General features: G+C 44.7%; 4 protein-coding genes across 4 annotated transcripts; all 4 read left to right on the top strand.

Annotated features, from left to right (window-relative positions):
• Positions 1-1,775: 1,775 nt before the first annotated feature.
• LOC127782387 (uncharacterized) lies at positions 1,776-3,373 on the top strand. The gene is made up of 2 exons (XM_052309564.1): positions 1,776-2,163; positions 2,260-3,373. The coding sequence occupies exon 2, from the start codon at positions 2,285-2,287 to the stop codon at positions 3,257-3,259; it is 975 nt and encodes a 324-aa protein (XP_052165524.1). The 5' UTR covers positions 1,776-2,163; positions 2,260-2,284; the 3' UTR covers positions 3,260-3,373.
• Positions 3,374-11,526: 8,153 nt separating this feature from the next.
• Positions 11,527-12,765, top strand: LOC127782390 (tricin synthase 2-like). Its single transcript, XM_052309567.1, has 3 exons — positions 11,527-11,701; positions 11,831-11,910; positions 11,993-12,765. The coding sequence occupies exons 1-3, from the start codon at positions 11,645-11,647 to the stop codon at positions 12,558-12,560; spliced, it is 705 nt and encodes a 234-aa protein (XP_052165527.1). The 5' UTR covers positions 11,527-11,644; the 3' UTR covers positions 12,561-12,765.
• A 145-nt stretch (positions 12,766-12,910) lies between these two features.
• Positions 12,911-17,930, top strand: LOC127782388 (tricin synthase 2). The gene is made up of 5 exons (XM_052309565.1): positions 12,911-13,054; positions 16,462-16,639; positions 16,755-16,834; positions 17,066-17,342; positions 17,427-17,930. The coding sequence occupies exons 1-5, from the start codon at positions 13,005-13,007 to the stop codon at positions 17,718-17,720; spliced, it is 879 nt and encodes a 292-aa protein (XP_052165525.1). The 5' UTR covers positions 12,911-13,004; the 3' UTR covers positions 17,721-17,930.
• Positions 17,931-23,114: 5,184 nt separating this feature from the next.
• LOC127782389 (tricin synthase 1) lies at positions 23,115-24,560 on the top strand. The gene is made up of 3 exons (XM_052309566.1): positions 23,115-23,440; positions 23,552-23,631; positions 23,720-24,560. The coding sequence occupies exons 1-3, from the start codon at positions 23,342-23,344 to the stop codon at positions 24,297-24,299; spliced, it is 759 nt and encodes a 252-aa protein (XP_052165526.1). The 5' UTR covers positions 23,115-23,341; the 3' UTR covers positions 24,300-24,560.
• The last annotated feature ends 2,168 nt before the right edge of the window (positions 24,561-26,728 follow it).

The raw sequence follows: 26,728 nt of genomic DNA, 5'->3' as shown, positions 1-26,728 counted from the left end.
TAAGCTCTAGCTTCTTATTAGAGATACCATTATTAAGTTTATTTAAAAACTTCAATTATAACAATTGAAGGGGGCAATTGTTTGATCCAAAAATTGAAAACTAAAATTTTAAATGAATTGCAATAAGATTTGATTAAATTTCAATGGAGGGGAAATTACACGGAGAACCAATTTCTTTTGATTTTGTCCTCTTCCTATATATACCAAAATTTGATTATTTTTTTACCTACTTTAGCCAGGTTTGATGAAATTACCCATAGAAATTTCGTCAGGTTTGGTTGAAATTCATTTCAAATTTTGATTTCCAAATTTAGAGTCAAATAATTCTCCCATTCTACCTTTTAGAACCAGATCGTATTCAACTTCAGAATTATATTTTTTTAAGCTAACACTTAATGTGCAAGCGAGGGGCAACAAAGTTAATCTATAAATATAAATATATATTTTTTTGTAGGGATATAAATATAAATATATGATGACCAATTCACTCACAACTAATAGAAAATACATAAAGAGGATAAAAAAAAACTCAAGAGTATATAAAGAATAAGATAGAACTAAGGCATAGAAGGGTAGAGTTTTTTCTTCCTCAATATAGAGAAGATGACAAAGAAAGAACTCCAAAATGGACTGCAATATATTTTTTTGAACGATTATAGACTGCAAATTACGGGTCCTAATTAATCAACATCACATCACTTCACTTACCAACATACGTGGGAACTTGACCGGGACTTGTTGCCGACGGAGGCCGTAAAGCTGACCACCAACGACGACGCGAGATCGCTGGCCGTCCGATGAGCATCGGACGGCGGAGATGAAGCCCGTCGACACGGCGGAGTGCGCCTCCCGCCACACGGTCGACTTTTCCCGTCTTGCCCGTTCTCTCGCGGCGCTGCCTGCCTTCTCTTTTTTTCCACCGATGACTCAGCAGCCTATGGAGTATGGACCCGTACACTGCAAAATACCCATGGTTTGGGCATAAACACCGGTAATGCCACTGCCAATAGCACACAGAAAACTGAAGCTTTACCAATACTTGTGCCGTCTCTTTTGGAACAAATGATTTTTTTTTATGGAATTTCAGAGAAATCCGATTCTACAGAAAATTTTCCTACGTGATTGTTTGAATCATAGGAATAGCTATAATAAATATCCTATAAACTTTCTTTGAATTGACTCGAAACATAGAAATTTTAGGAAAAATTCTAACATGGGCTTTAATCTCTTAGAAAAATCCTTTGTGTCTTATATATTCCTTATGATTCATGTGTTTTTCCTGTGCACTATCCAAACGATTATTCATACCGTTTTTATGTGTTTTCTTACCGGTTACCAAGGTTCACAACTTTGGTAAGGAATTAAAAGCTGCTCACAAGCAGTATCTTCAGATTTTTTTTTTAAAAAAAACGTTGATAAATTGACAAAAACCAATGAAACCTTTATAAAGCTTGTCAAAATTTAAATCTCAGTATTTTTATAATGGTTTGTTTATATTTTTCGACCCTATCTGAAAAGATCAGATTTGATGAAATCCAAACCGATTTTCAACGGGATTGTAAGTCTGCTACTACTGCAAAGCTTTCACTTTCAGGTTTTGTGTCAAACATCGCAACTTTGGAGTAGACATACGTATTATGTGCACGATTTTTTCCAGCATGGAGCCCAAAACCGACACATTTATGAGGCTCACAAGTCACAATCTAGGACGAAGAGAGCCTTCTAATAGAAGGTGTAGAAAGCCATAGAATTTTATGGCAAAGATGCAATTAACCACCAAAACCGAGGACTACTGGATGTTCAAACAGGGGTTGGTGTGGTGTGCATCTTACAGTCAGTCAGTCAGTCAGTCAGTCCCAAATTCTTGATCTATCTTAAATTAAAAACCATTTGTTGACTCTATAACCACGATCTCTCTTCTGCTTGGAATTATCTATCCTATTTTTCATCTCATATTCTAACCATTGATTATGCCATGATTGGATCTTGGCACAGTGCTCTGCATGTGTTCTTGTGTTAATCAGCTGCCCCTAATCCCCTAGGAGACCATTCTACTGCTGCTTAGCTCCTGATACAAATTTGCACATTGCCCGGTGAAAATTCAGCAACTGAGCAAGCCAACAAGAGCCTGGGTTTCTGAACTCTGACTAGCAGTTTCATCAGGTACCAAAAAAAAATATAAACTCATCTTTGTTCCCTAGTTGAGATCATCAGTTTGTTTCTGAACATTTTTTTTTTACATTTTGCGGCGTTGATCAGATTGGTTTGAGCTTGGGAGAGATCGATGGGGTGCGTGTCGTCCAAGATCCTGAGCAAATCAGGGAGCTTCCAGGAGAAGGTGGTGAGCCATGGATTCAAGGGGAGCAACCTGATCGAGGAGATCATCCTGTCCACCCCCAAGAAGAGCAACGGCGATCAGTTCTTGGCCCTCCTCCGCACGTCCACCTCGTCGGCGTCGGCGGCGGCGAGCAGGGCCAAGGACGCCGCCGATCAGAGCACCACGGCGGCGGCGGTGGCCGCCGAGGAGTTTGTCAAGATCGAGACGATCAACGTGTCCGAGCTGCTCGCCGGGCTGGAGGAGGAAGAGGAGGAAGAAGAACGCGACGACGGCGAGAGGTGTTCGGCTCAGGAGTGCGTGCTCGATGGCGCGGCGGCGACGCCGGCGAGGGCGACGAGCTTTCGCACCGTGGAGGAGTTCGACGCGCTGGTGACGCGGAGCGGCTCGTCGGAGGTGGCGGAGGCAGCCTCCTCCGCCGATCAAGACGCGACGGGCGCCAAACCGTCGGAGCAAGAGGAGGATGCCACCGCCGCCGCCGGGAACAAGAGGCGGGCGAGGGCGAGGCAGCTCGGCGAGCTGAAGGTGCCACTGCCACCGGCGTTCGACTTCTCCAAGTCCGGCAGCCTGCGCGACTGGCTCCTCCAGGGCGGACAGATATTCTCCCCGGGCTCCTACGTCACCCCCAAGTTCGGGACGACCTCACCGGCGCCGCCGCCGCCGCCGCCGCCGCAAGAACGTGGAGGAGTACTCCACAACGCCGGCGAGCCGCAGCCGCAGCACACCGTGTTTGATCCCGAGCTGGTCGCGCAGTTCGAGCAAGCCATGGAGCGGCTGTCCGAGGACGAGGAGCGCGTCTTGGAGAAGATCCTGGAAGCCATGGGAGCGGCGGCGGAGGAGGAGGAGGAGGAGGAAGCGACGGCGACGGCGACGGCGAGGCTGGAGATGCCAAGCCATCGGCCGGTGATGGTGGTGCAGGAGTAGGCGACGGTTTTGGTAGGTTTTTGCAGCCGCGCGTGTGTGATGTGATCTGTAATTTTAAACCCTGTGCTTGCAAAATGTAAATATGAATGTGTTCAGTGATGATTTCTGTCGTGTCTCGGCAAATTCCAATTCAGTTCAAATTCAGTCTGCCAAGAGGACGATGACGAACACATCAAATGCGAAAACGCTAATCCGCGACCAGATTTATATTAGGGAACCATCGACGCATGTAGCAGAATCTGAGGAAGATCTTGGTCCAAAGAAGCATCTGGATGCGAATGGGTTTATAGTTGAGGGACACAAAGTGCACCTCTTCCCTCTCCATTGGGTGATTTAGCTGCAGAATGTTTACTTGAGGTCCCTCAAAAATAGGGGTCAAGTCTGAATCACTTCCCACAACCGCAAAACAGATATATAGTACCCTCAACTTCTAAAACTAGTGTAAGGCTGTATTTAGAGGTGAGTGTTGGGAACCCATCTCCCATACACGAAAAACGGAGTAGTCCATTAGTACGTGATTAATTAAGTATTAGCTATTTTTTTTCAAAAATAGATCAATATGATTTTTTTTAAACAACTTTTATATATAAACTTTTTACAAAAAATGCACCGTTTAGTAGTTTGAAAAGCGTGTGTACGGAAAAAGAGAGGGAGGTGTTGGAAACTTGCTCTTGCAAATACACCCTAAGTTGAGTCCCTCATTGGTTTTTGGATGGCGGTTTTGGCTGACGAGACGCTTACGTTGTGTGTTGACCTAGTCTTGTCTTATGTGATGCCAAATTGATGCTTACAATTAAAAAATTAGTGGAGCCAACGTGTCAAGGGTTGTCTTCTTCATCCACCCTCTCCCACGACTTCACCTCTCCTGGCCAATGGCATGGAGGCCGAGATCCATGGCGGCAGCATTGCCTTGTAAAGTTCCTGTGTCGTCACGTGTTGCCACAGCCTACCAAGCTCCCACCACAACCATGTTGAGGTCTCCCGTCACCAAGCCGCTCCCCCCCTCTCTCTGTCCGCTTGATCCGAAGCACCTCGTCTGGCTCCTGACGGCTCTTTCCTCTAGTCGTCTTCCTCTTTCCAAGGCCGAGCTTAGCCTCCATGCCGCCGTAGGATGTAGGTCATGCTGGCAGGAAGCGAGTGCGTGGAGAGAGAGGCAAGGAAGCCGACAGCGGTGAAGCACGAGAAGACGGATGGGTAGGAGGCTGCAACAAAGTTCCCTAGGGCCTAGGCGGTGGGGTGGGCCCTGTGCTCCGTACTTGTTAGACTGCAGTAACCCCTAAATCTCACCATCCTCCCACCTTCGGCCTCTGGACCTCACCTCATGCATCTTGGCAGCCCTCGTCCTAGAGGAGGATGGTGGTTGTCGGTATCTTTTGATCAAGTGATGAAACAATTATATATAAGTGACAAAACAATATCAAAATTATTTAAGAGATAAATCAAACGTCCCATCTGTTGTTAGGGTTGAAAGTGATTCGGATAATTTTCGTCCGACCGGACATTTTTTCGGATTCGGATAGTTTCGGTCGGATATATCCAAAAAATTTTGAATTCGGATTTTTTTTATATGAAAACGAATATGATATAGGTGATATCTGTCGGAATCTGATATCCGTAGGATATTATCCAGTATTTTCCATCGGGTATCCGACTCACATGTAAGGCTGCCATAGCCCATAAGCTAGCCCAACCCAAATGAGGAGGCAAATCAGACTTCTTGACAAAAATGAATTTCGAATTGAATTTTATGATATTAAATGAACTCATATGAAAAAGTTATAAAAAACAAAGTTGTAGAACTTAATAAGATCTACCAATTTTATTTTGGTCATTTCTTCATCCGAGTTTCATTGAACTATATAAAATTTGATTTTTAAAATATAAGAAATTCAAATAATTCTTCGGGTAGTAAATGATTTCAAATGGAAAAAACTATCAAGAACAAAGTTGTATAATTTATCAAGATCTACAACTTTTATTCTGGTCATTTTTCTATATGACTTTGTTTGAACGGTTTAAATTTGAATTTGAAAATATAACAACTTCAAACAACATTTTCAAATACTAAATGATTTGAACTAAAAAATTCATCAACAACAAAGTTGTAGAACTCATCTAGATCTATAACTTTTATTTTGGTTATTTCTTCATCCGACAAAGTGATATTAACATTGTTCATAAAATTTACATATCTCTTATTTGGTTTTATAAACTATAAAAGAGATATGTAAATTTTGTGAATAATGTTACTATCACTTTGTCGGATGAAGAAATGACCAAAATAAAATTTGTATGTCTTGATGAGTCCTACAACTTTTATGTGCATTTTTTCAACTGAAATTATTTACTGCTTCAAAATATCATTTGAAGTTTTGAAATTCAAATTTTTAATTGATAAAACAAAGTCACGAGAAAATATGGCCAAAATAATAGCAGTAAAAACATAATAACATGATAGAGCATGATTTTAGAAACATTTAAGAAAAAGAATCATCCAATTTGGAGTTCATATGAGTGAGATAAACTAGTTTCAAATTTTTAAATTTTATTTTCACATACGACTCCTTAAGACGCCAGTGTAGAAAATTTTGATTTTTCCATACAGGCTCTTAAGTGGTCCGCATGCAAAAATGAGCTCATTTTGGCATCTTAAGTAGGGGTGAGCATTCGGTCAGACCGAAAATTCGGTATTGGTCTTCGGTCTTTTTTGAAAGTTCGGTCATCTAAAGCGCAAGACCTTTCGGTCTTGAAAAATGTTGAAGACCGATCAATTCGGTCCCGGTCTCGGTTAGACTGAAATTTCAGAAATATTAAGAAGAATCGCACAAATCCTCAATGAATTTCAGATCCAAAAAAATCATACACATAAATAAAATTCATAAAAATCCCACATCGGCTTTCTTCACTGTCATATACTCATCCCAGATCGGATTTGGCGTCGCTCGTCGCCGTCGGGGTGGAGGAGGCACCATCTGATATGCCCTCGGGGTGGAGCCATGGAGGACCGTGGCTCAGGCTTGGCAGTTGGGGGCTTGAGGCCTCCTGCCTCGGGGCTCCGGCAGCATGGGCGCAAGAAGAGGAGGTCGTCGTGGTGTGACTTGTGAGGAGGAAATGCTGGGATGGTGCAGAGGTGCCAACGATGGAACATGATGCCGATGTGCGAGAGAAACAGAAAGGAGCGCTTGGGTGAAAAAAAGAAGAAAGAAGCGCTCTCTCCTGGGTGGGTAGGGAGAGCGTGGCGGCTAGGTGGATGAGGAGAAGGCAGTAGAGAGAGCTAGGGTTTTACTTGTGTTGGGCTTGCTTTCTTGGGCTGATATTGTGCTTTCAATGAAATTCGGTCAATTCGGTTAACAGAGGGTGATGACTGAAATGACCGAATAAAATTCGGTCATCTAGCACATAAGACCGAAGTACTGACCAAATTTATCGATTTCGGTCTCGGTTATTTCGGTTCGGTCTTTTTCTGCCCACCCCTAGTCTTAAGGAGTCGTATGCGAAAATGCCGATGCGGCAAGTTGTGGTCCATTTGCAAAAGTCATAGGGTCTCGTACACAAAAAATCGTTTGTGTAGTTGAGGGGTTTTTATATTCCGATTAATATTCGTCACCGTATTTGTATTGGATAATATTCGATTTCGTCTTCGTATCGATTTTTTATTTCGAAAAAAATTTATAAAAATGTCATCCCTATCTGTTGTCTCGTCCAAACAAGCATCTTACGTTTTCTGCGTGGTTTTGGCTTCTGCCCACAGTTTACCACAGCAGCAGCTATTCAGCCCGTAGAAAATTCAGATAGCCAAATTGGCCTTGTTGCTGTCTTGTGGATTGTGGCTTCTGTTGAAGTCTTACTCCATTTTTTCCATCTACTATATCCGACAAATCTCCTGCCGTTTTACCGTTTCAAAAAAAAAAAGTCTTACTCCATTTTTTATCAGTTCGATATTTTGCTTAGATAATGGTATCAGTTGGATATACAATGGTTGGTAGAATAGCGAGGAGAAAATGACATCACAACATCTGTAGAGCTAGAAAGAAAATCCATTACAATTAGTCAAATCAGTCAAGTTGTGGACATCTGCTATTTCCTTTATCCCAAAATATTATAACTAGTTTAAACTCATATTATATGAGTGTATCAAGATAATGTTAGTAAAAGATAACTTTTAAAATTAAACATCACATACTACTCATACTACACCTTAATTTTATTATAGCTCAAACTAGTTGGGACCAATAATTCACCTAGCCCAAGAAGATAGCCAACTCCTTTTATCTCTCTACTTAAGACTTGTTATATTTTGACATGGGTGGAATATTATAGACTAGAACTGCTATGCTTCCCACAACCAGTCTAATTGCGAAAGTCTTCGGATTAGATCGTCTGAGGTGGATTTTTACTTCTCAAGAGCAAATAGCCTCATTTGTTGCAAATATAAATATATATATTCCATGGAAAAATTCTAAATATATTTGACATTAAAACGGGCATATCACCTATCACTTTATATTGGGTTTATAAAACCTGGCAGTTTTCATGAAAACCAGACTTTTTGGACCGGCTCAAGAACATAGGCCGCTCAGTTTTCCAGGTCAAGTTAAAAAAAATCAAACTGCATTTAAATTGTTTGGCAAAATTTGATCGGATTAGGTTTCAAAAAAAATGATCGGATTTTGTCAAGAGTCAACGGTTTTCAAAAAGTTTTTGCAAAAACGGAGAAAACCACTAACTCATGGTTTTTGGCTCTAGAATGGTTCGGTGAACATACAAATAATCTACGATCACAGCTCACAGGATAATGTTAATTATTTAAGTTCGATCTACAAGTGAGGAACTAAAATATCCAGTTCAGCTCCAGATGTGACTTCACTTTTCGTAGTTCGGTTAATCTTCTCTCTTCTTTTTACACGTTTGGATCCAAGCTCTTCTTTCACGTACGTGCAGGTGTAGCCACAGATGACACCAGGCCACAATCTATTTATTCTACTTCTGTTATTACTAGATTTTTCTGTAATTATTTGCATAGTACATGTGTCATGTGTGGTGTGTCCTCCGTAGTACTTCATCGTGCTCGTTTTGTCAGTGAACAGTGATACTGTATTCTGATTGGAGTACCATATTCTTTTACGCCCACGCGCTCCACGCGGTAGGAGTGCGGTCAGTCTCGCAAAATTATTGTACTCCCTCCCAGCGGCGGACGCGTCCTTAAACACAAAATTTATTTCGAGAGACATCTCTATGTAAGGCTTAAACGAGCAATGACAAAAAAAAAAAAAAAAACAAAAACATAAGGGAAGTACTACTACACGTCACAGGCATATAAGTATCTTTTTGCTATTAGTCGATGCAGGTCTCTTTCTTTTCTTCTTATAAAATTTACTCTTAAATTATTTATTCGATCTACAATCTGATTACATCATTGTGTTCGTTGCAATTAAATCTTTATAACAAGATCTTAGATGACTATATTATGATGATAAAACATTTATGTTATGAATTACTTTTATTATATATGTAAGTTATTTTTATCATATTGTCAGTGAAATGGGAACTAGGTTACCCATTTACCTGGCAAAACAATTATAAGTAAAATAAATGGCGTGCTTAAACTGATATTGCTAGGGGCCCACCTTGGTAGGTCTTGGGCTCACCTTTACCTGTTTAAGGGATAAGGATGTAGCCTAAGGTCTGCTTCGGACCCGATCTTGTCCTGGATCCCGAGCTCACCTTAATCATTATAAGTCCTACACTACTAAGTAAGAAGAGTGTAAAGACATACAAGATTTACATCTTAAGAGAAATAGACTAAAGACTGCCGCAAACCTAGCCTTACACTAGGTCTCGGGCTCACCTTAGCTCATCTGGGTTACACATTGCTCCGTGAAAAGGAGCGTAGACTAAGATCTACCCCAGGCCCGGCCTTGCTCTGGGCCCCGGGCTCACCCTAGTTATTGGTCACACTTTCTAAAAGGGGTGGAGGGTGGAGACATATGAAGTTATACTGACAGGATTGTGAGTCGAGGTCTCCCTCGGTCCAGCCTCGCCCTAGCTAGGACCTGGGCCAACCATGGTCTTTGTATGGTTCACATTCTTCTACAAAGAAGAGCATTGAAACATATAAAATAGATACATTGTCTACTCATCAAAGACATCTTCAAGAAGCTCGCCTTAGAATAGATGAACTATCATCATGGAAAGCGCGAGGGCACGACCTCAGGACCGGTTGGGGAGATGGACGCGCTCCACGAGCTATTGTGAAGCGGTCCTCTCCGCCATAGATAAAATAGGTTTATGGGGAGCACCAGCCAGTCTAGAGCTAAAAGGACATGGACAAGACACATGCGCTGATTTATTAGCGCTAGTGGCACCTTGGACGCGTGTCGAACATGCCCCATGCCACCTGATTTAGCTAAACGGGCATAAATGAAACCGTGGCATTGTTTCAGGCAGCCCAGGTTCCGCCAGGCCCACCACTCGCCACGTGCTGGGCTAGCTGGCGCGACCCAGTTGTCTCAGACAGAAGCCCGGGGTAATGCAAGTTTTAAGTCTTAGTGGTCTCTTGAAGACTGTGTTAGGGAACCAGCCAGCAACGACAAGACAGCTGATAAGACAAGACAAAGAGTAGATTTGTAATAACGTGAACCCCTCTTTGAACTATAAAAGGAAGTGGACAAGCTACGGATGAAGGGTTGGACTCTTTAGATCGATACGCTTCGCTTTGTAGCCCAAAAAGGCCATCTTTGTACTCAACTGATCTAGGGAAGCCAACGAAACCAACACAGGAGTTAAGTAGTACACCTCCGGGTGGCCTGAACCTGTATAATTCCTGTGTCTTTTGCTTGGCGGGAGCTCGGCCCCCACAAATTCGATCTCGCTTTGATCTCTTTCTCACGCCCTGCACCACAAACCCCCTGGTTGAATATTCACACTTGGGGAGGGGTATCCACTCCCCGCTGTCCGAGGAATCGCTCCCTCGACACATATTTAGAAATTAGTTTTAGATTTGATTAAATTACTTCTCATATATTCATGATGCTCTGAGTTGATTACTTTTATTAATGTTTTTAGTCAATTTCATAATTTGTGCTGATTAAATTTAATTTCTAGCTAGACCCATATTTTTATCCCTACAATGAATTACTTCTAATGTCGTAACAACTTGCTTTTATTTTGTGCTAAGTTACCTTTATGATTTATGTAAATTACTTTCAGGCTTCATTAAACTTACTTTTATAAATGTATACCTAATTACTTTCGGACTAATCTGTTGGGTGTTCACACCTTGTTATACCTAATTTTAATGGCTCATGACTACTATAAAGGGCAAGGAGGTCTTGAGGTGTGGGGCGATACGGGTCGTAGCTGGGTCGGTCGATCCACCATGCCTAATAGGTAGATCCACCACTGCTCCCTCCTTTCCTTCATATTTAGACTTTAATAATTTGGTTTTTTCACAAAAGTTATCTAAATAATTAAATAAATATCATGCTATCGAAGTATATTACATAAACATAAGTATTAAACTTTCTTTCATTATGATTTAACAAAATTGCTAGAATGCTAGAAAATTTTTGTCAAAACTTTCAGATTTGTTATTATTGGATCATCTTAAGATGGGTGCATTGAATAGAAAAATAATTGCTAGAAAGAAATTTCACATAGGCTACGGATAAGATCCCGGTGCTAGTCAACTAAACTAGTCTTAAATATAGGTTTATATCAGTTATACTGTAGCTATAACATAGCCACGGTATAAATTAATGTAATTACAATGCGGTTATAGTGCAGTTACAACGTAATTACAGTCAATTACATTATAGTTACATTTGAAAGTTTTTCCCTCAAAAAACTTGATAGTTTTTTTTAAGATACTCTAACGATTTAATCATCTCAAAATTTTTAATAATTAAAGTTATAGATGAACCGGTAACAATTACTACCTCTGAAACAGGTTAATAAGTCAAAGTCAAACTGCTTCAAGTTTAACTAAATTATAGAAAATAAACATTTTCAACCCATGTTAGATTTATTATGAAAATATATTTAATTATTGATTTAATAAAACTAATTTGGTATTATAAATATTACTATAGTTATCTACAAACTTAGTAAAATTGAAAGTAGTTTGATTTTAACTAACCTAAAATAGAGGGAGCACACCATATTTTATACCAAAGTACTGTCAGCAATTAGCTGATCGGTAGAGACGCTGAGTAACTGCACGTTCAGGTCATCACGCGACCTACCAATTTAACAAAACGCCGTGTCGTCTTGTTCTTCTTCTTATCTTTTTTTTTTAGTCATTAATTGATCTGCAATACTTATGTAAGAGGTCCAGATAGCTCGAGAGGCCATTGAGAGATCATCATCGGAGCTAGCTAGCTAGCCATGGCGACCTACCGGCCGGGCAGCAATGCCCTCCTCAAGTCCGACTCCATCCTCGAGGTACGTATAGACTCGCGGATGTGTAAGCGCGATGTACGTGTGCAGTGGTGTGTGTTTCATGTTCGTTTTTTTGGAGGAAGAGATCGAAAAAATGATGGAGAGATGCATATTTGTGTGTGCACTTTGCAGTATGTGCTGGACACGACGGTGTACCGGCGGGAGCACGAGCGCTTGCGCGAGCTCCGCCTCATCACGCAGAACCATCCCAAGTGCGTTGCATAATCGTTTTTTTCTTTTTCTTTGGCTTGTCACGTCGACGTCGGCCGTTTTAATTTACGTACGTACGCACAGGTCGTTCATGGGGTCGTCGCCGGACCAGATGCAGTTCTTCTCCGTGCTACTCAAGATGATCGGCGCCAGGAACGCCGTCGAGGTCGGCGTCTTCACCGGCTACTCGCTGCTCGCCACCGCGCTGGCCCTCCCCGACGACGGCAAGGTGGTGGCCATCGACGTGAGCCGGGAGTACTACGAGCTGGGGCGCCCGGTGATCGAGGACGCCGGCGTCGCGCACAAGGTCGACTTCCGCCACGGCGACGGGCTCGCCGTGCTCGACCAGCTGCTCGCCGGCGGCGAGGGGAAGTTCGACTTCGCGTACGCGGACGCGGACAAGGAGCAGTACCGCGGGTACCACGAGCGGCTGGTGCGGCTGCTGCGCGTCGGCGGCGTGGTCGCGTACGACAACACTCTGTGGGGCGGGTCCGTGGCGATGCCGCGCGACACGCCGGGGAGCTCGGCGTACGACCGCGTGGTGCGCGACTACATGGTCGGGTTCAACGCCATGGTCGCCGCCGACGACCGCGTCGAGGCATGCCTGCTCCCCGTCGCCGACGGCGTCACGCTGTGCCGCCGCCTCAAGTGAGATCGACCGATCGATCGGGCAATCTTAGAAATGCGCTGGAGTGTCCATACCCTCTCGGTCTCAAAATAAACCAACATCGTAGTATGATATTTATTTTGGGACATTGTAATACGTGGTTGATTTATTTTGCGTAGGAGAGAGTACGTTGCTCTACTGTTGCTGTTGATCTTGTCGTACAATAATTGAAGTTCAAATTCAACGTCAACTTTTCCACATGTACAGTTCATGCATGGTATTCATGAGCCAACAAAACATGAAAGAAAATATTTGTACTGAGAATGTGCATGCTGACCACTCATTTCTCATCCACTTAACAACCTTAACCTCATCCATCTAAGGACCATATATAACTTGCTAGTGCCAAATAGGACATCATAATAGCCTCCCTCTCCATGCTACCTTTGCTTGTCCTCCGTCGCTGGTGAAGCTGTCACCGAGGAGCATATGTCCATGGCTTGCACGAAGGTGTGGAGAAGCACGATGTACACACCCAGGTGCCTCCTCTTCTAGCCTTGCACATAATTAACTAATGTTGCGGTGTTCGTTGCAACAAGTTTTCTTTGTTGTTCAATTCTTGTTTTCCTTCCGTTGCATTCTGGGGACTCTCTTGATCGAAAGGGGAATAAATTTTGTTTTCCATCGTCCATATTGGTGTTAATTTGTTACAAATTTGCTAAGTTCTTATTGCAATCAATTAGATTTTGTTGCAATGTATTAAATGCCTGAGATTAAGCTTGCAGTGGAGGAGACATTCCAAAAAAAAAAAAAACAGAGTGGAAAATATAGTTTTTTTTTTCACATCATATAGCTTTGTGTTTCGCCTCCAATCAACTGAAACATTAACAATCCAATTTTCTGAGTTAAATTTTGATTTATAGCCATGTCCATATTCTCGTATACCATATACCCCAGTGTGAATCCAACAAAATTCCTTTATCTCCTTTTCAAAGCAGAAAGGTTCCTTTCCCCATACTCCTCCAAGGGGTTGCTGTTACGGATGTATCAACATGCCTAGGATAAACATCTCTTTCGTATTATGCACGTGTGCTCTTTTAGTGTTACAAATGGGCCAAAACAAGCCCAAACAACCACTCACATGGGCCGTTCACCCGAACATGGCCGCCAGCGTAATCGGCCATTCGGTCCTAGCCAACCAAGCCAGTCCACTGCCCGTCTTCGCTTAAGCCTTTGCAACCTAACACCAACTACTCCCTCCGTCCAAAAAATAAAGAATAAATCCACTTTGACTGCCTTACTAGTGGCTAAATCTGATTCATATCCTCGGACTACAATACCGGATATCTTCACCTCCAATTATTAAAACTAATGTATTTTGACACCTTCGACGGTTTTAAATGACGGTTTCACTAATGTGGTGGTGTTGACCTGGTTTCGTCCAACATGGTATTGATGTGGCGCTTGTGGCATTAGAATAAAAAAATATGAGGGACCCATTTATCATTAAAAAAATATTGTGGGGCCCACATATCTTTCTCTCCTTCAGCAAGGTGGGTGGCGTCATGACTTGAAGGGAGAGAGGCGGAAGGGAGCGAGACGGAGCGACTGCGCCAGCACCTCCTACCAATGTTGCCGGTGAAGAGACGAGTGAGGAGAGAGACAAAAGATAAGGAAAAAAGGTGGAGTCATAGCCATGCCGGACCCACACGTTGAGTCAGCCGATCAAACTAAATCAAATGCCACGTCAACGAAACCGCTCTCTAAAACCATCTAGGGAGTCAAATTACACCGGTTTTAATAAATTGAAAGGTCGAGATATCCAATATTGCGGTTCAGAGATATGGATCAGATTGGAGCTATAACTGAGGATAGGTTGGGTTTGAGTGAACTCATTTTTCAAGGTGTTTGGTTTGGCTGTTTGGGCCTCGAGAACAATTGCGATGGGATGATTTCTAAAAAGCAACATTTCCTTTAGATCTCGGTTAGCTTCATGAAAAAATGGTGGACCAATCCAACTTAATAGTACTTCCTTTTCTCTTATTGACATGCAGGTCACACCCTTTTCAAACTCTTAGAACATGTACAATGGTCTTTATTAGTGGTCTCTCTATTGCCATGCAAGTAAATTTGATGATATGGAAGAAAGAGAAAAGGATATGGTTGTTATGCATGACAACGGCTCAGAGTCGACTCTTAGCATTTATTAGAGCAAATTTTGTTGCATGGTGGTGAAAGAAAGGAAAGGAGAGTAATAAAAAGTATTTTGATACATTAATGATTAGAGACCATATTGTCTCTAACTGTTGTAGAATGCTAGTCTCTAGATAACGTAGAGCTCATATCTAACTCTATCTTTGTACATGTCCTTAAGAGAAAGAGCATTTCAATCCTTGTGCTAAATACATAGATGAGACCATCCCATAAATAAAACGATGGATTCTCACTTGATTCCAAGCCAAACACACGCTTGTTTTAGATTGATTTATCGGAATTGCTAGAAAACTTGCGACAGTTTTTTCCAAAGAAAACAGTCGAATTTGCAGCCCTTAGATCCGCTCCGTGATTCGTGCGTGCAAGAAGGAAGAAAACAGCTAAAAATATTGTCGTAGACAGGAGTCGAACCCAGGCCCTCCCCTTAAATAGGACGGCATAACGACCACTAAGCTAGCTCAAGTATACGTTGAATGTGAAATTACATTTTGATTACATTTTACTTACGCTTTAATTAACTACACAATTAGTCCCCTGTTTTCATCTAATTTTTGGATAATCTTGTTATATTTCACTCTCTTACGGGCTTGCTAGCAATGACGTCGCTGTTGGATGCAAAGGCTAAAAAAGTTTGAATGTTTGGTACCTCGTTTCTGTCGAACGTCCTATACGTATTCACGTGTTTTAATCTACTTACATAGTACTTACACTCTAATTACATAGTAGTTACATAGCACTTACATTCTAGTTACATAGCACTTATATCTCAGTTATATAGTAGTTATATGATAGTTATAGGGTAATTACATTGTATAAAATTAGGATTTGCAATTTTTTTAAGATCATGCGTATTACTTTTGAATTATTTTTCTCTTATATATGTTGACCAAATTCTTACCGTTCAATCAACCTTGGCGTAAGATTAGTGGTTTGCACTTGTGTGGACCCGTTTCAACCATTGATGACAGATCCTATGGTTGAAAATTTTGAAAGTTTTGAGCCTCAAAAACTGTGGACAACTCACTAGCTACTTCCTTGATTTATTTGGAGACGGGGAGAATAGACTCGATCCACCAGCGCGGAACGCACCAACGGGCCATCCGATCCCGATCACGCGGCTCACACCGCACGCGCCGACGCGCGGAGGCGCAGCCGACGCGGATCCCAAATATCCAACCCACATGACCATGAGTCCATGACACCCATCCATCCGCGGTCCATCCGTCGTCACGCCGCGCCGCTCACAACCCCCGGCGCGAGCGCGACGCGAGCAGCGTGATGGAGAGCACGCCGATTCGGTGACGCAGCCACACCGCCATGCCCATGCCCATGCCGCGCCCGCGGGCAAACCGCCAACCACGCAAGCGCGTGTACTACTACCGAAGAAAAGAAGCAACCGCACGAGGAAAACACCGAAGGGGACGGCCGCGTGCGTGTGATCGATGAGCGGTGAGCCCCACACAGTGGCCGCGCACCGATCGATTGATCAGCTGGGCCGGCCGCTGCGCTGGGGACGACGTACGCACTTGTCCTCATCCATCCCTGCATCTGCATGCTATCTGCGTGACCGCGACACAGTGGATGACATGGCACCACCACTGACACTCCAGCTGATGCCGGCCTAAGCTAGCTGTCGGCCCAGAAAGCGTGCCCATCCCTCGTGTATATAGAGCTTGGCAGCAATGCCTCTCCTGGTAACACTTCTCCCTGTGTACTGCACTGCACACTCTAGGCGGCTGAAGCGAACGACACCGGCGTCAAGAGTATCAAGCACGGCCATGGCGGCGGCGAACGGCGATGCCAGCCATGGCGCCAACGGCGGCATTCAGATTCAGTCCAAGGAGATGAAGACGGCCATCCACAGCAACGATAGCCCCAAGACCCTCCTCAAGAGTGAATCCCTCCACGAGGTACACATCAGTTTCTAGTTGATTAATTTTCGTGATTTTCATCCCCATATTGCAGTGCATGGACGAGCAATCGTTGATTGAGATGATATGACCAAAAACCCTTTTTTGGGTGCAGTACATGCTGAACACGATGGTGTACCCGCGGGAGAACGAGTTCATGCGCGAGCTCCGCCTCATCACCAGCGAGCACACCTAGTACTATTTGTCTCCTAATTTATACTCTCTTTCCATTCCAAAAAAAAAAACTAATTCTAAGTTTAAATCTGGACACACTCCTAGGTTTTCAACCTAGACACATATATATCCAGATTCAAATCTAAGATTGGTTTTTTTTTACGGAGGTAGTACATGCTAAATTCAGCGTGATTAATTAGAAGCTGATGATATGATGCTGTGTTGTGTAACATTTTTGTTGGATTCGATCAGTGGGTTCATGTCGTCGCCGCCGGAGGAAGGGCAGCTGCTGTCGCTGCTGCTGAAGCTGACAGGCGCCAAGAACACCATCGAGGTGGGCGTGTTCACCGGCTGCTCCGTGCTCGCCACCGCGCTCGCCATCCCGGACGACGGCAAGGTCGTCGCCATCGACGTCAGCCGGGAGTACTTCGACCTCGGCCTCCCCGTCATCAAGAAGGCCGGCGTCGCCCACAAGGTCGACTTCCGCGAGGGCGCCGCCATGCCCATCCTCGACAACCTCCTCGCCAACGTAAGCAATAGCAAAGCAACGTACGTCTTGGTGATTGCATGCCAGCTGCTCGATCATATGTCTCATGTCTTTTGTGCATTGCAGGAGGAGAACGAGGGGAAGTTCGACTTCGCGTTCGTGGACGCCGACAAGGGGAACTACGGCGAGTACCACGAGCGGCTGCTGCGGCTAGTGCGCGCCGGCGGCGTGCTGGCCTACGACAACACGCTCTGGGGCGGGTCCGTGGCGCTGGAGGACGACTCCGTGCTGGAGGAGTTCGACCAGGACATCCGCCGCTCCATCGTGGCCTTCAACGCCAAGATCGCCGGCGACCCGCGCGTGGAGGCCGTGCAGCTCCCGGTCTCCGACGGCATCACCCTCTGCCGCCGCCTCGTCTGAGATCGGCGCAAGCCGTGTGCGAAGCACTGATCTCGGGGAGACTGAAGTGGGGCTGGATTTGGGCTTTGAATGGACCCCCCAAATGGGCCTGAACTGTAGTATAAATAAGCAGCTGCACTGCAATTATATCGTAGCCTTTGTATGTTTTTCATGCAGGTTTGTGTCTGAGAACAAAAATTAAATTCTAGAGTGATGTTTTATCTTGGGTTATCTGCATTGGCAACCGCGGCATTAGCAACTGTTCAAGTACTTTGTGCATGACGGTACGACGGTACGTACAATTTCATCTACTCTCTCCATCAAAAAAAACAAACTAGGTAAAAATGTGATACCACTAAGAATAACGAATCTGGACAATCTTATATCATTTGTTGTTTTAGATGATGGACACATCTTTATCTAGGTTGATTTTTTTTACGGAGGAAAGTAGACATGATGGACTATGCGTCGGTCATGCGACAACGACAAGCTAATTATAAGATTGGAAAATAGTTGAATTCCACGTGTTTTGTGAATTCCTGCAAATATTTGTAAAGCATACTCTGAGGTCAAACTAAGAAAAAGAACATATGTGCGAGCTCGTCAAAAAAATATGAACAATTTTAGGCCTATATTTGTAGACTGAGATATCTCACTAATAGCAAGATTTAGGGTATGTTTGGTTAGGCTTTTCAACCTGCTTTTGCTTTTGCAAAAGCTAAAAGCCAACCTCAAAAGCAGGTTGAAAAACCCAACCAAAGGACCCAAAAGCTACAACTGCTTTTGTCAAAGCCAGCTTTTAGTGTAGTACAAATCAAAAGCACCTCTACCCCCTGCTTTCACCTGCTTTTTGGGGAAAAAATTACCCACCTCTGCCATTACACAAAAAACGGTTCGCGTTTCTTTTTTCTACCCCCGGCGTCGCTCCTCCTCCTCCTCACTTCGTCTGCCGCCGCACATCCGCCGCCGCGCGGCGGCTCCCGCCGCAACTGCTCGTGGGGAGACGGCGACTACGACGAGGACGGCGCCGCCGACGACCACATCGACGCCAACTTCTTCGGTGACGCGCGGGACGAGCCAGACTCGGAGCCGGAGGAGGCAGATGCCACGGGGCGACAGCCCTCCTCGCTGACGCCGGAGTAGGAGCTAGCCCGCCGCCGCCTCGCTCGTCCGCCCTGCCTTTCCTGTGTCTGTGTAGATAGAGAAGATACATGTGTATGACATATGGGGTCCACTCGTCAGGAGATAAGCTTTTCCAAAAGCCACCTGTGTGTAACCAAACGAGCTTTTGTCTTTCTCACAGCTACTTTTCTAAAAGTCACAGCCCACAGCCGTTTTTTCAAAAGCTACAGTCCAACCAAACACACCCTTAGCTTGTGAAAACTACAGAGCATATTTTACTTGATTTAGCTTGTGAGTGGGTTTGTCGTGTAATTGGAAAAAAAACAAAGAAAAATTGGAAAGAAGCTAAAACAAGTAAAATATGCTCTGTAAAATATACAATATGGAATGATGCATCTGACTTGAAAATTGTTCGTATGAAGGCTGAAGCCAAGTCTGAACAAAGCTAACCTCCGGCATTCTCAAGGTTCGGGAAATTATTCACCACGGAAACCAGAGTTGACCTTCTGTTTTTGTTACCCGTGGTCCCAAACCTATGATAAACAAACCCTCTCTGTATCTTTAACTATAAGATCAGATGGTACGTACTCCCTTCGTTCCAAAATAAATAATAAATAATTTCTTTAGATCACTTTTAATTAACGATGAGGTTAATAGCTCGTGGATGAAAAATATCGATGTTTTAGCTTTCCAGAGTACCCCTACGTTCATGTAGAGATGTGTTGCTTCGTCTCCATAAAATTGATATCTAATATGGAAAAAAAGGAAAATATGGATTCTAATTAAATACTCACTAGTATTTAGAATGTCCAAAACGTCAGCAGTGGCTGTTCCTATTCCCTCCTATCATTTTTCACGAGCACGCTTTTCAAACTACTAAATGGTACGTTTTTTTAAAAAACATTTTATACAAAAGTTGCTTAAAAAGTCATATTAATCCACTTTTAAGAAAAAAAAATATCTAATACTTAATTAATTACGCGCTAAACGCTGCTCCGTTTTGCGTGCCCTCCCGAACGCAACCTTATTTTGGGACGGTATTACTAAGGCCTGGTTTAGTTTCCAACTATTTCTTCAAACTTTTAACTTTTTCATCACATCAAAACTTTTCTACACATATAAACCTTCAACTTTTCCGTCATATCGTTCTAATTTCGATTAAACTTTCAGTTTTAGCGTGAACTAAACGTCCTAATGCTAATACAGTAAGCCAAAGACCTCGTCATCATTTCTCCCTGCTGTATATGCAAGTGACAACTGCACTCTAGCATCTTACGGAAATATTGTTGTCAAGTTTGGCATGTCCTCTTGGAGAAAGCTGCAATTGTCGCGCCAAATTGACGCCTTACTGGCAATTCCACAAGTAGCAGTGGGGTCAACTTCGCTCAGGACCCCACATCTACTTGAAAAATGTAAAAAATGATCAGGAAACATTATGATTGGTAAAAGAAATTGGATGAAGAAATAAAATAAAAGATGATTGTGATTCGTTGAAATGATAGATATATGAGAAAATAGCTTCATTTGAAAAGAAAAAACTGAGTGATCGAAATAGCTTTATTTTAGGGTGAAGAGGATATCTACCTACAAGTATTTTACATTTCCACGCAACTCTTTTTTTTAAAAAAAAAATGACACAATTCGTTTTTTCATTCACCAACCACCTACCCCCACGAAGATCGGCAGATGCCCGGATGCGAAGACCGGCGAAACCGCAAGAGCCACTAGATCTATGTAAGTCGATCATAGATGCTGCTACTTGATCCCACCACCAGCTTCGTCAAAGGAATAGCCACTAGCTAGTCATAGATGTTGCTAATTAACCGCAAGAAGCTTTCCCTGGGTCATGAATAGCGCGATCTCATTTGTTATTCCTTCGTGCGAGCCACTATCAAGTGTTCTCTCATGTTCCCATAAGAGTTGCCAGGGATTCTTCAAAACAAATTGATTTTCAATATTCTATGGAAAAAATAATAATGAGAAAACCTAAATTGTTTTTTTATCAAGTACTAGAAAACAATATTTTAATAAATAGATAGATAAGAGGTATAATTTGGATAGGAAATTTGTTCAAATTTATAATATTATGATATACTTCCTCTGTCTAAAAAGATTAACTTCTAGCTATTAATCAGGATATAGCCTATGTTCAAATTTATAGCTTGAAGTTGGTTTTTTATAAAATGGATAAAGTATTATGTATGGAGGGAGTACCACAGTGTGAGAGGCTCGAAATCAATACTACTATGAGACAAACAAAAGTACTGTGTCAAATCTAGTAACATTCGGTAATGACCAGACTCCGGACGAGCCAATCAGTGCCCTCCCGACTTACACCCACCGGCGATAACGTCGTCGTGGGCCACTCGGCCCACCAGGGCACCACCACCCCCACCCCCACCCCACCCTTGCCACTCTGCGAGAGTTGTGGACTCCGGTGACCCGAGCGACGGCGACCCGCCCGCCAATCGTCCTCGTAATTTTGGCCCCATCGATCGATGCGGCGCGCCACCAGCAATGCCCCGATCGGAGCCTTCTTCTCTCGCATCGCACGCGCGACGAACGAATTCGCGCCAACCAATCGTCCAGGTGCACGGTGCACCCATCCATAGCTTTTTCTGGTCGTTTCAACGATAACTGGAGGGTTGGTGTGTGTCCCTGTCAGTTGGCCTACTAGGTGTATATATATTGAGTTTGGTGAAGGGAGAATGAAGTATTCCCTCCGTTCCAAAATTACACGGTCGCCGACATACTAGTTTTATCAACGAATATCTATATAAAAATAAGATATTTTAAATAAAAAGAGTTACATATTATAATAGTTTGTTTAATAATAAATCTAATAACATCAATTTTATATGATTGATTTTTTTTGTTATTAATAATCAAAATTGAAAATATTTGACTTATCACCATGTTAAAAATGATTATATTTTGGGACGGAAATGAGTACTGTAAGCTCACTACACGACCATCATAGATGCGTTCGAGGTGCAAAATCGATCGATTCGACTACGATTTTGGGTTCCGTAATTAATGGAGGGTTAATGGGATATGCTATTGTCGTCGCTGTACTGTACTCGGTCCAATGATGTTGTACATCTACTGTTCCAACCGCATACGACTACTCTACCAGCGTGCGTTTGGTGATTGGCGTGTGGACGGAAGGAAGTCAGCCGTTGGGCCCCTGCTAGTGTGTCACAAAAACGTTTGTTGCGTGCTCCCTCCTCTAGTCGCGGTAGCGACCTGCAATTGTTGTATCCTCTCGGGGGCAGTCCCAAGCCATAGTATCCATAAGTAGTGTCTATAGTGTCATGTTAATAAGACATCACAATAGAAACTACACACCACAACTCATGGTTTTTTAAAGTGGACCATTAATAAATACATCATCTATTTTTTATATCAATCATATTTATTCTTCATCTATTATGACGGCACTATTTTCTCCCAATGCAAAACTTGATAGTGTCTAGTGCATAGGTTCTCGTGTTGAAACTGTGTCTTACATGAGACCTAGTTTCTTCTTCTCTCCACTCTCTCTCTTAATTAATATATTGTCACATAAGTTAAAAGTCCTAGTACATGATAATATAATTAATGACATAGACACCATTCTAGGTGGAGGGTTAGGAGTCTTGGAACAGTAGCAACCCCTGTTTTGACCCTTTTTTGGCTGCCCATCCACAGTCGCCACCAGAAAATTCACTGTGCCCAAATCAATGGAAGCGCCTACTAGGTCCATCCATCTTCGTGACAGCTCCGAGCTTTCTCCTGGTTATTTTTCTCCCAAAAATACATTCAGAACACGATCTCAAATTTAAACTAATGGAGTGCTACTGCATTTCTTAATTATAAGTCGCAGCACCACTCATTAATCATTTCCATCACAGGTAAATCGTGGTGAGCTGGTGGTTGCTACTGTACTACTAGTACTACCTGTCGCAGCTTTGTAGAAGCCGTTTTCGCTGAAGCTTCTTCTTCTTCCCTGGGCAAAATAATTTTAAGCAGGCGGAATAATATTGGGATAAACAGGGTGGACAAAAACGTGCGATCCCTTTCTTTAACCAAACCACGACGAAAGCAGGTTAGGTCGCGGCGGGTGGTGGTGGTAGGAAGAAGAAGAAAGAGAGGGGAAAAAAAACAAAAATTTCACATGCATCATGCATGAAGTAGTACATGTAGTACTGAGTACTGTAATAATGTTCAGTTTACTGGACCATCTCAACGGGAAGACCAAATTAACGCTTATAAAATACCCTTTTTTGGGGCACTGATCATGGCCACTACGTTTGGTGGCTCAACAACCAGGTCACCGTGCGATCGATCGATTGCTAATTTATTTTTTGAATAGGAAGGGAGGAAAAAAGACCGGGTGTTTGGTGGCGCCACCAACCCTGCTCTCGTGAGCCGATAAATATTGCTCGCCGGAGCTCTCGGTTGACGACCCAACCAATCGACTCGCACCACCACCAGCAGCTCAAGCAGCAACAGCTCAAACGGAGGAAGATCTCATCGCCATGACGACCGGCAATGGCGACGCACCGGTGATCAAGAACGCCCACAGCGACATCGACAGCACCAACAAGACGCTGCTCAAGAGCGACGCCCTGTACAAGGTACGTGCTGCTGATGATTCTTGATCAGCTCGCCGGATTGTGTTTAGGATGATCTCTCTGTTTTAATTAATTTGCTGATGGTTGCTGTGTTCGTCGCCGGTGAACTTGCAGTATGTCCTGGACACGACGGTGCTGCCACGGGAGCCGGAGTGCATGCGCGATCTGCGCCTCATCACGGACAAGCACCAGTGGTAAGAAACCACGATCTCTGCTAATTAATCTGCTTAATTAAGCTAGATCTTGGGGTTGATTAACTAATTAGCCCATTAATTCATGCAGGGGGTTCATGCAGTCGTCGGCGGATGAGGCGCAGCTGCTGGGGATGCTGCTGAAGATGGCCGGAGCGAAGAGGACGATCGAGGTGGGTGTCTTCACCGGCTACTCGCTGCTGGCGACGGCGCTGGCGCTGCCGGAGGACGGGAAGGTGGTGGCGATCGACCCGGACAGGGAGAGCTACGAGATCGGGCGGCCGTTCTTGGAGAAGGCCGGGGTGGCGCACAAGGTGGACTTCCGCGAGGGGAAGGGGCTGGAGAAGCTGGACGAGCTGCTCGCCGAGGAGGCGGCGGCGGGGCGCGAGGCGGCGTTCGACTTCGCGTTCGTGGACGCGGACAAGCCCAACTACGTCAAGTACCACGAGCAGCTGCTGCAGCTGGTGCGCGTCGGCGGGCACATCGTGTACGACAACACGCTGTGGGCCGGCACGGTGGCGCTGCCGCCGGACACGCCGCTGTCGGACCTGGACCGGAGGTTCTCCGTCGCCATCAGGGACCTCAACTCCAGGCTCGCCGCCGACCCGCGCATCGACGTCTGCCAGCTCGCCATCGCCGACGGCATCACCATCTGCCGCCGCCTCGTGTGAGGTCGAGACCGAGACCTTACCGGCCGATCCATCCATCGCTCTCGCGTGATTAATTAACGTGTGTTGCTGTACTCTTCTACTGCTACAACTATACTATTACTTCCTTAATTGCCGCTTAAATTTTCCTATACGTGTTTCAATCAATGAGATTATTATATTCTTCGAGCATGAGAGAGACGGAGTTGTAGGGACATTTGATGATGGTTGTTACTGTACTACATGTTGATAAGTGCAACATCTCTTTCCATGGTTGCTACTCTACTCACCGTGTCAAGTTGGTTGCGGATTTTGATCTCATCAGCAAGATGACTACTGGGCCCAAAATGAACAGACTGTCCTCGATCTGCAGAGCTGCACTGTGCAGGCTTTTACTGCTACTAGTGGTAGTAGTAGGACATGGCAAGCAAGGCAGGCTGGATGGGGAAGGGGCGTCGGCGTCGACAGCGGCATGTGCCAGCATGATGGGATAGGAGAGGGTGGAGACAGGAGACGTGCGGTGGCGGCCCTATGGCGTTGGGTAGCGTGCTGGCCGGGATGGTGGCATCTCGCATCGCAGCAGGTTCTCCAACTCCAACCGCACCCGCCCACCCCCAACCAGGCTGACCATCACGAGCCCACGACGGGTGCGGTTGTGCGCAGTGTCCCCCACCTTGCAGTTGCAGGCGGCAGTGCGGCACGACCACCCACCGGTTGCCGGCACGGGAGCGGGAGGCGTCGCGTGGGAGGGACGGGAGAAGCAGTTTACCGCAAGCGCTGGCCCGCGGAACGTGGCCCGGTTACGTCGGACGTTCGGGGCAATTTGTGGTGGCCGCCGCGAGGGCCGAGAGAGGCGCCGTCTACGCTATTCGGCCGATCTGCCCTGTCCTGTCCGCCTACAGCAGAAGCCGGGCCCGTAGAACCAGACTACAGACTATATATGGCTTTGGTTAGAGGAGTTTCTAGTTGATTCAGCTATAAAAAGTTCTAGTCGAAGAATAAAAAAATGAACTAGCAGCGAGCTACTACTCAGAATCTTAAGCTCCCAAACAAGACCCTATGTACGTTTGGAGGAGTTTCTTTAGCTTCTCTCAAAATCAAAAACTCTCCTAAACCATCCAGCTTTTAGTTTAAATTCTGAGAAGATGTGGTCGTAAAATCTAAAAAATAAACTAGAAGCCAGAAACTGGAAAACTAGCTTTTCCAGACTCAGAAGTTGGCTACCAACCAGCTGCTTCTCAGAATCTTAAGCTCTCCAAACAGGCCTAGACAGACCAGAAAATCATCAGTTCCTAGTCAGAATTAGTAACCTTTTCTTTAAAGAAACATAGTACAAATGCAAATACGCGTAAAAAAACATAGTACAAATGCAAACACACATACGTATACTCATCCATATAAAAACAATTGTATTAAAAAAAATTAACAAAAGCTTTGAATTTACATTATATATCCGTTACATTTTATACTTGAAGAGTGCCCTGGGTAGGTTGTTCTGGTAGCTTCCACCAACTTTGCACGTTTGCACCAGCTATTGGTAGGTTATTAGAGCATGAGCAATGGGTATTCTTGGCTCGTGCTCCTGGAGAGGCGCGTGTTTTCTACCAGAGGGTATGAAAGGTAACGGTTACCTTGGCTCGTGCTATTGGAAGGTTATCGTGCAATAATAACGGTTAGTATTACACCGTTATCTTTCGCGTTTGTGCCGTGCCCCTGGAGAGGCGCACGTTTTCTCCCAGGGGACGCGCTCCTGGCGACTTTTGGCAGAGGAACCAAGCGAGGAGACGCCGTAGCTTGTGGACACCGCTCCCCACACCTGTATTCCCCTTTCCACCCTTGGGCAGAGCTGTAGGCGGTGAGGTGGTGGAGGAGCCGAAGGCCACGATGGCAACGAGCGGCAGCGGGGAAGAGAGGGGGAAAGAGAGGCGATGAGCAAATCCGGCGCCGCCCATGACGGAGAGAGAGAGAGATTGAAAGAGTCGCCGACCTCTTCCGTGGGCGCCGTGGCTAGATCCGCCCATGACGGCGACGACACGACCGACTAGATCTGGCCACCGCCCCCCCTGTGCGTTGCTCATCGTCGGCCCCTGCGCCCCTCTCACCGTTCGTGGCCCCTGTGACAAGCGCACCGTCGGCCACCCTATGCGCCGGGATAAAGAGGCGAGAGAGTAGGAGAAAGTGGCAACGGAGGCCGGGATAGAGAGGGAGAGGAGGGAGGCGGCGACGGCGGGAACTGCCGACGATACCCCTTGCTTTCAACGCAACCGCCGTAGCATTCTTCACATCAAATCAACGGACGAAGAGAGGATCGGGTGGAGGAGACTAGACGAGGATGGGAATGGATGGTGAAATAAATGAGAAAGAAGAGGAGCTCGGATGGTGAAGTAGGACGGCATGGGGAGAGGGGATTTTGGGGTGTCGGTGGGGGAGAAGAGTGAGGGAGGAGAGATTTT

Source organism: Oryza glaberrima, chromosome 8 (genome assembly GCF_000147395.1).
Source record: "Oryza glaberrima chromosome 8, OglaRS2, whole genome shotgun sequence".
NCBI classification, from domain to species: Eukaryota; Viridiplantae; Streptophyta; class Magnoliopsida; order Poales; family Poaceae; genus Oryza; species Oryza glaberrima.
This window is presented reverse-complemented; position numbering and strand designations above follow the sequence as displayed.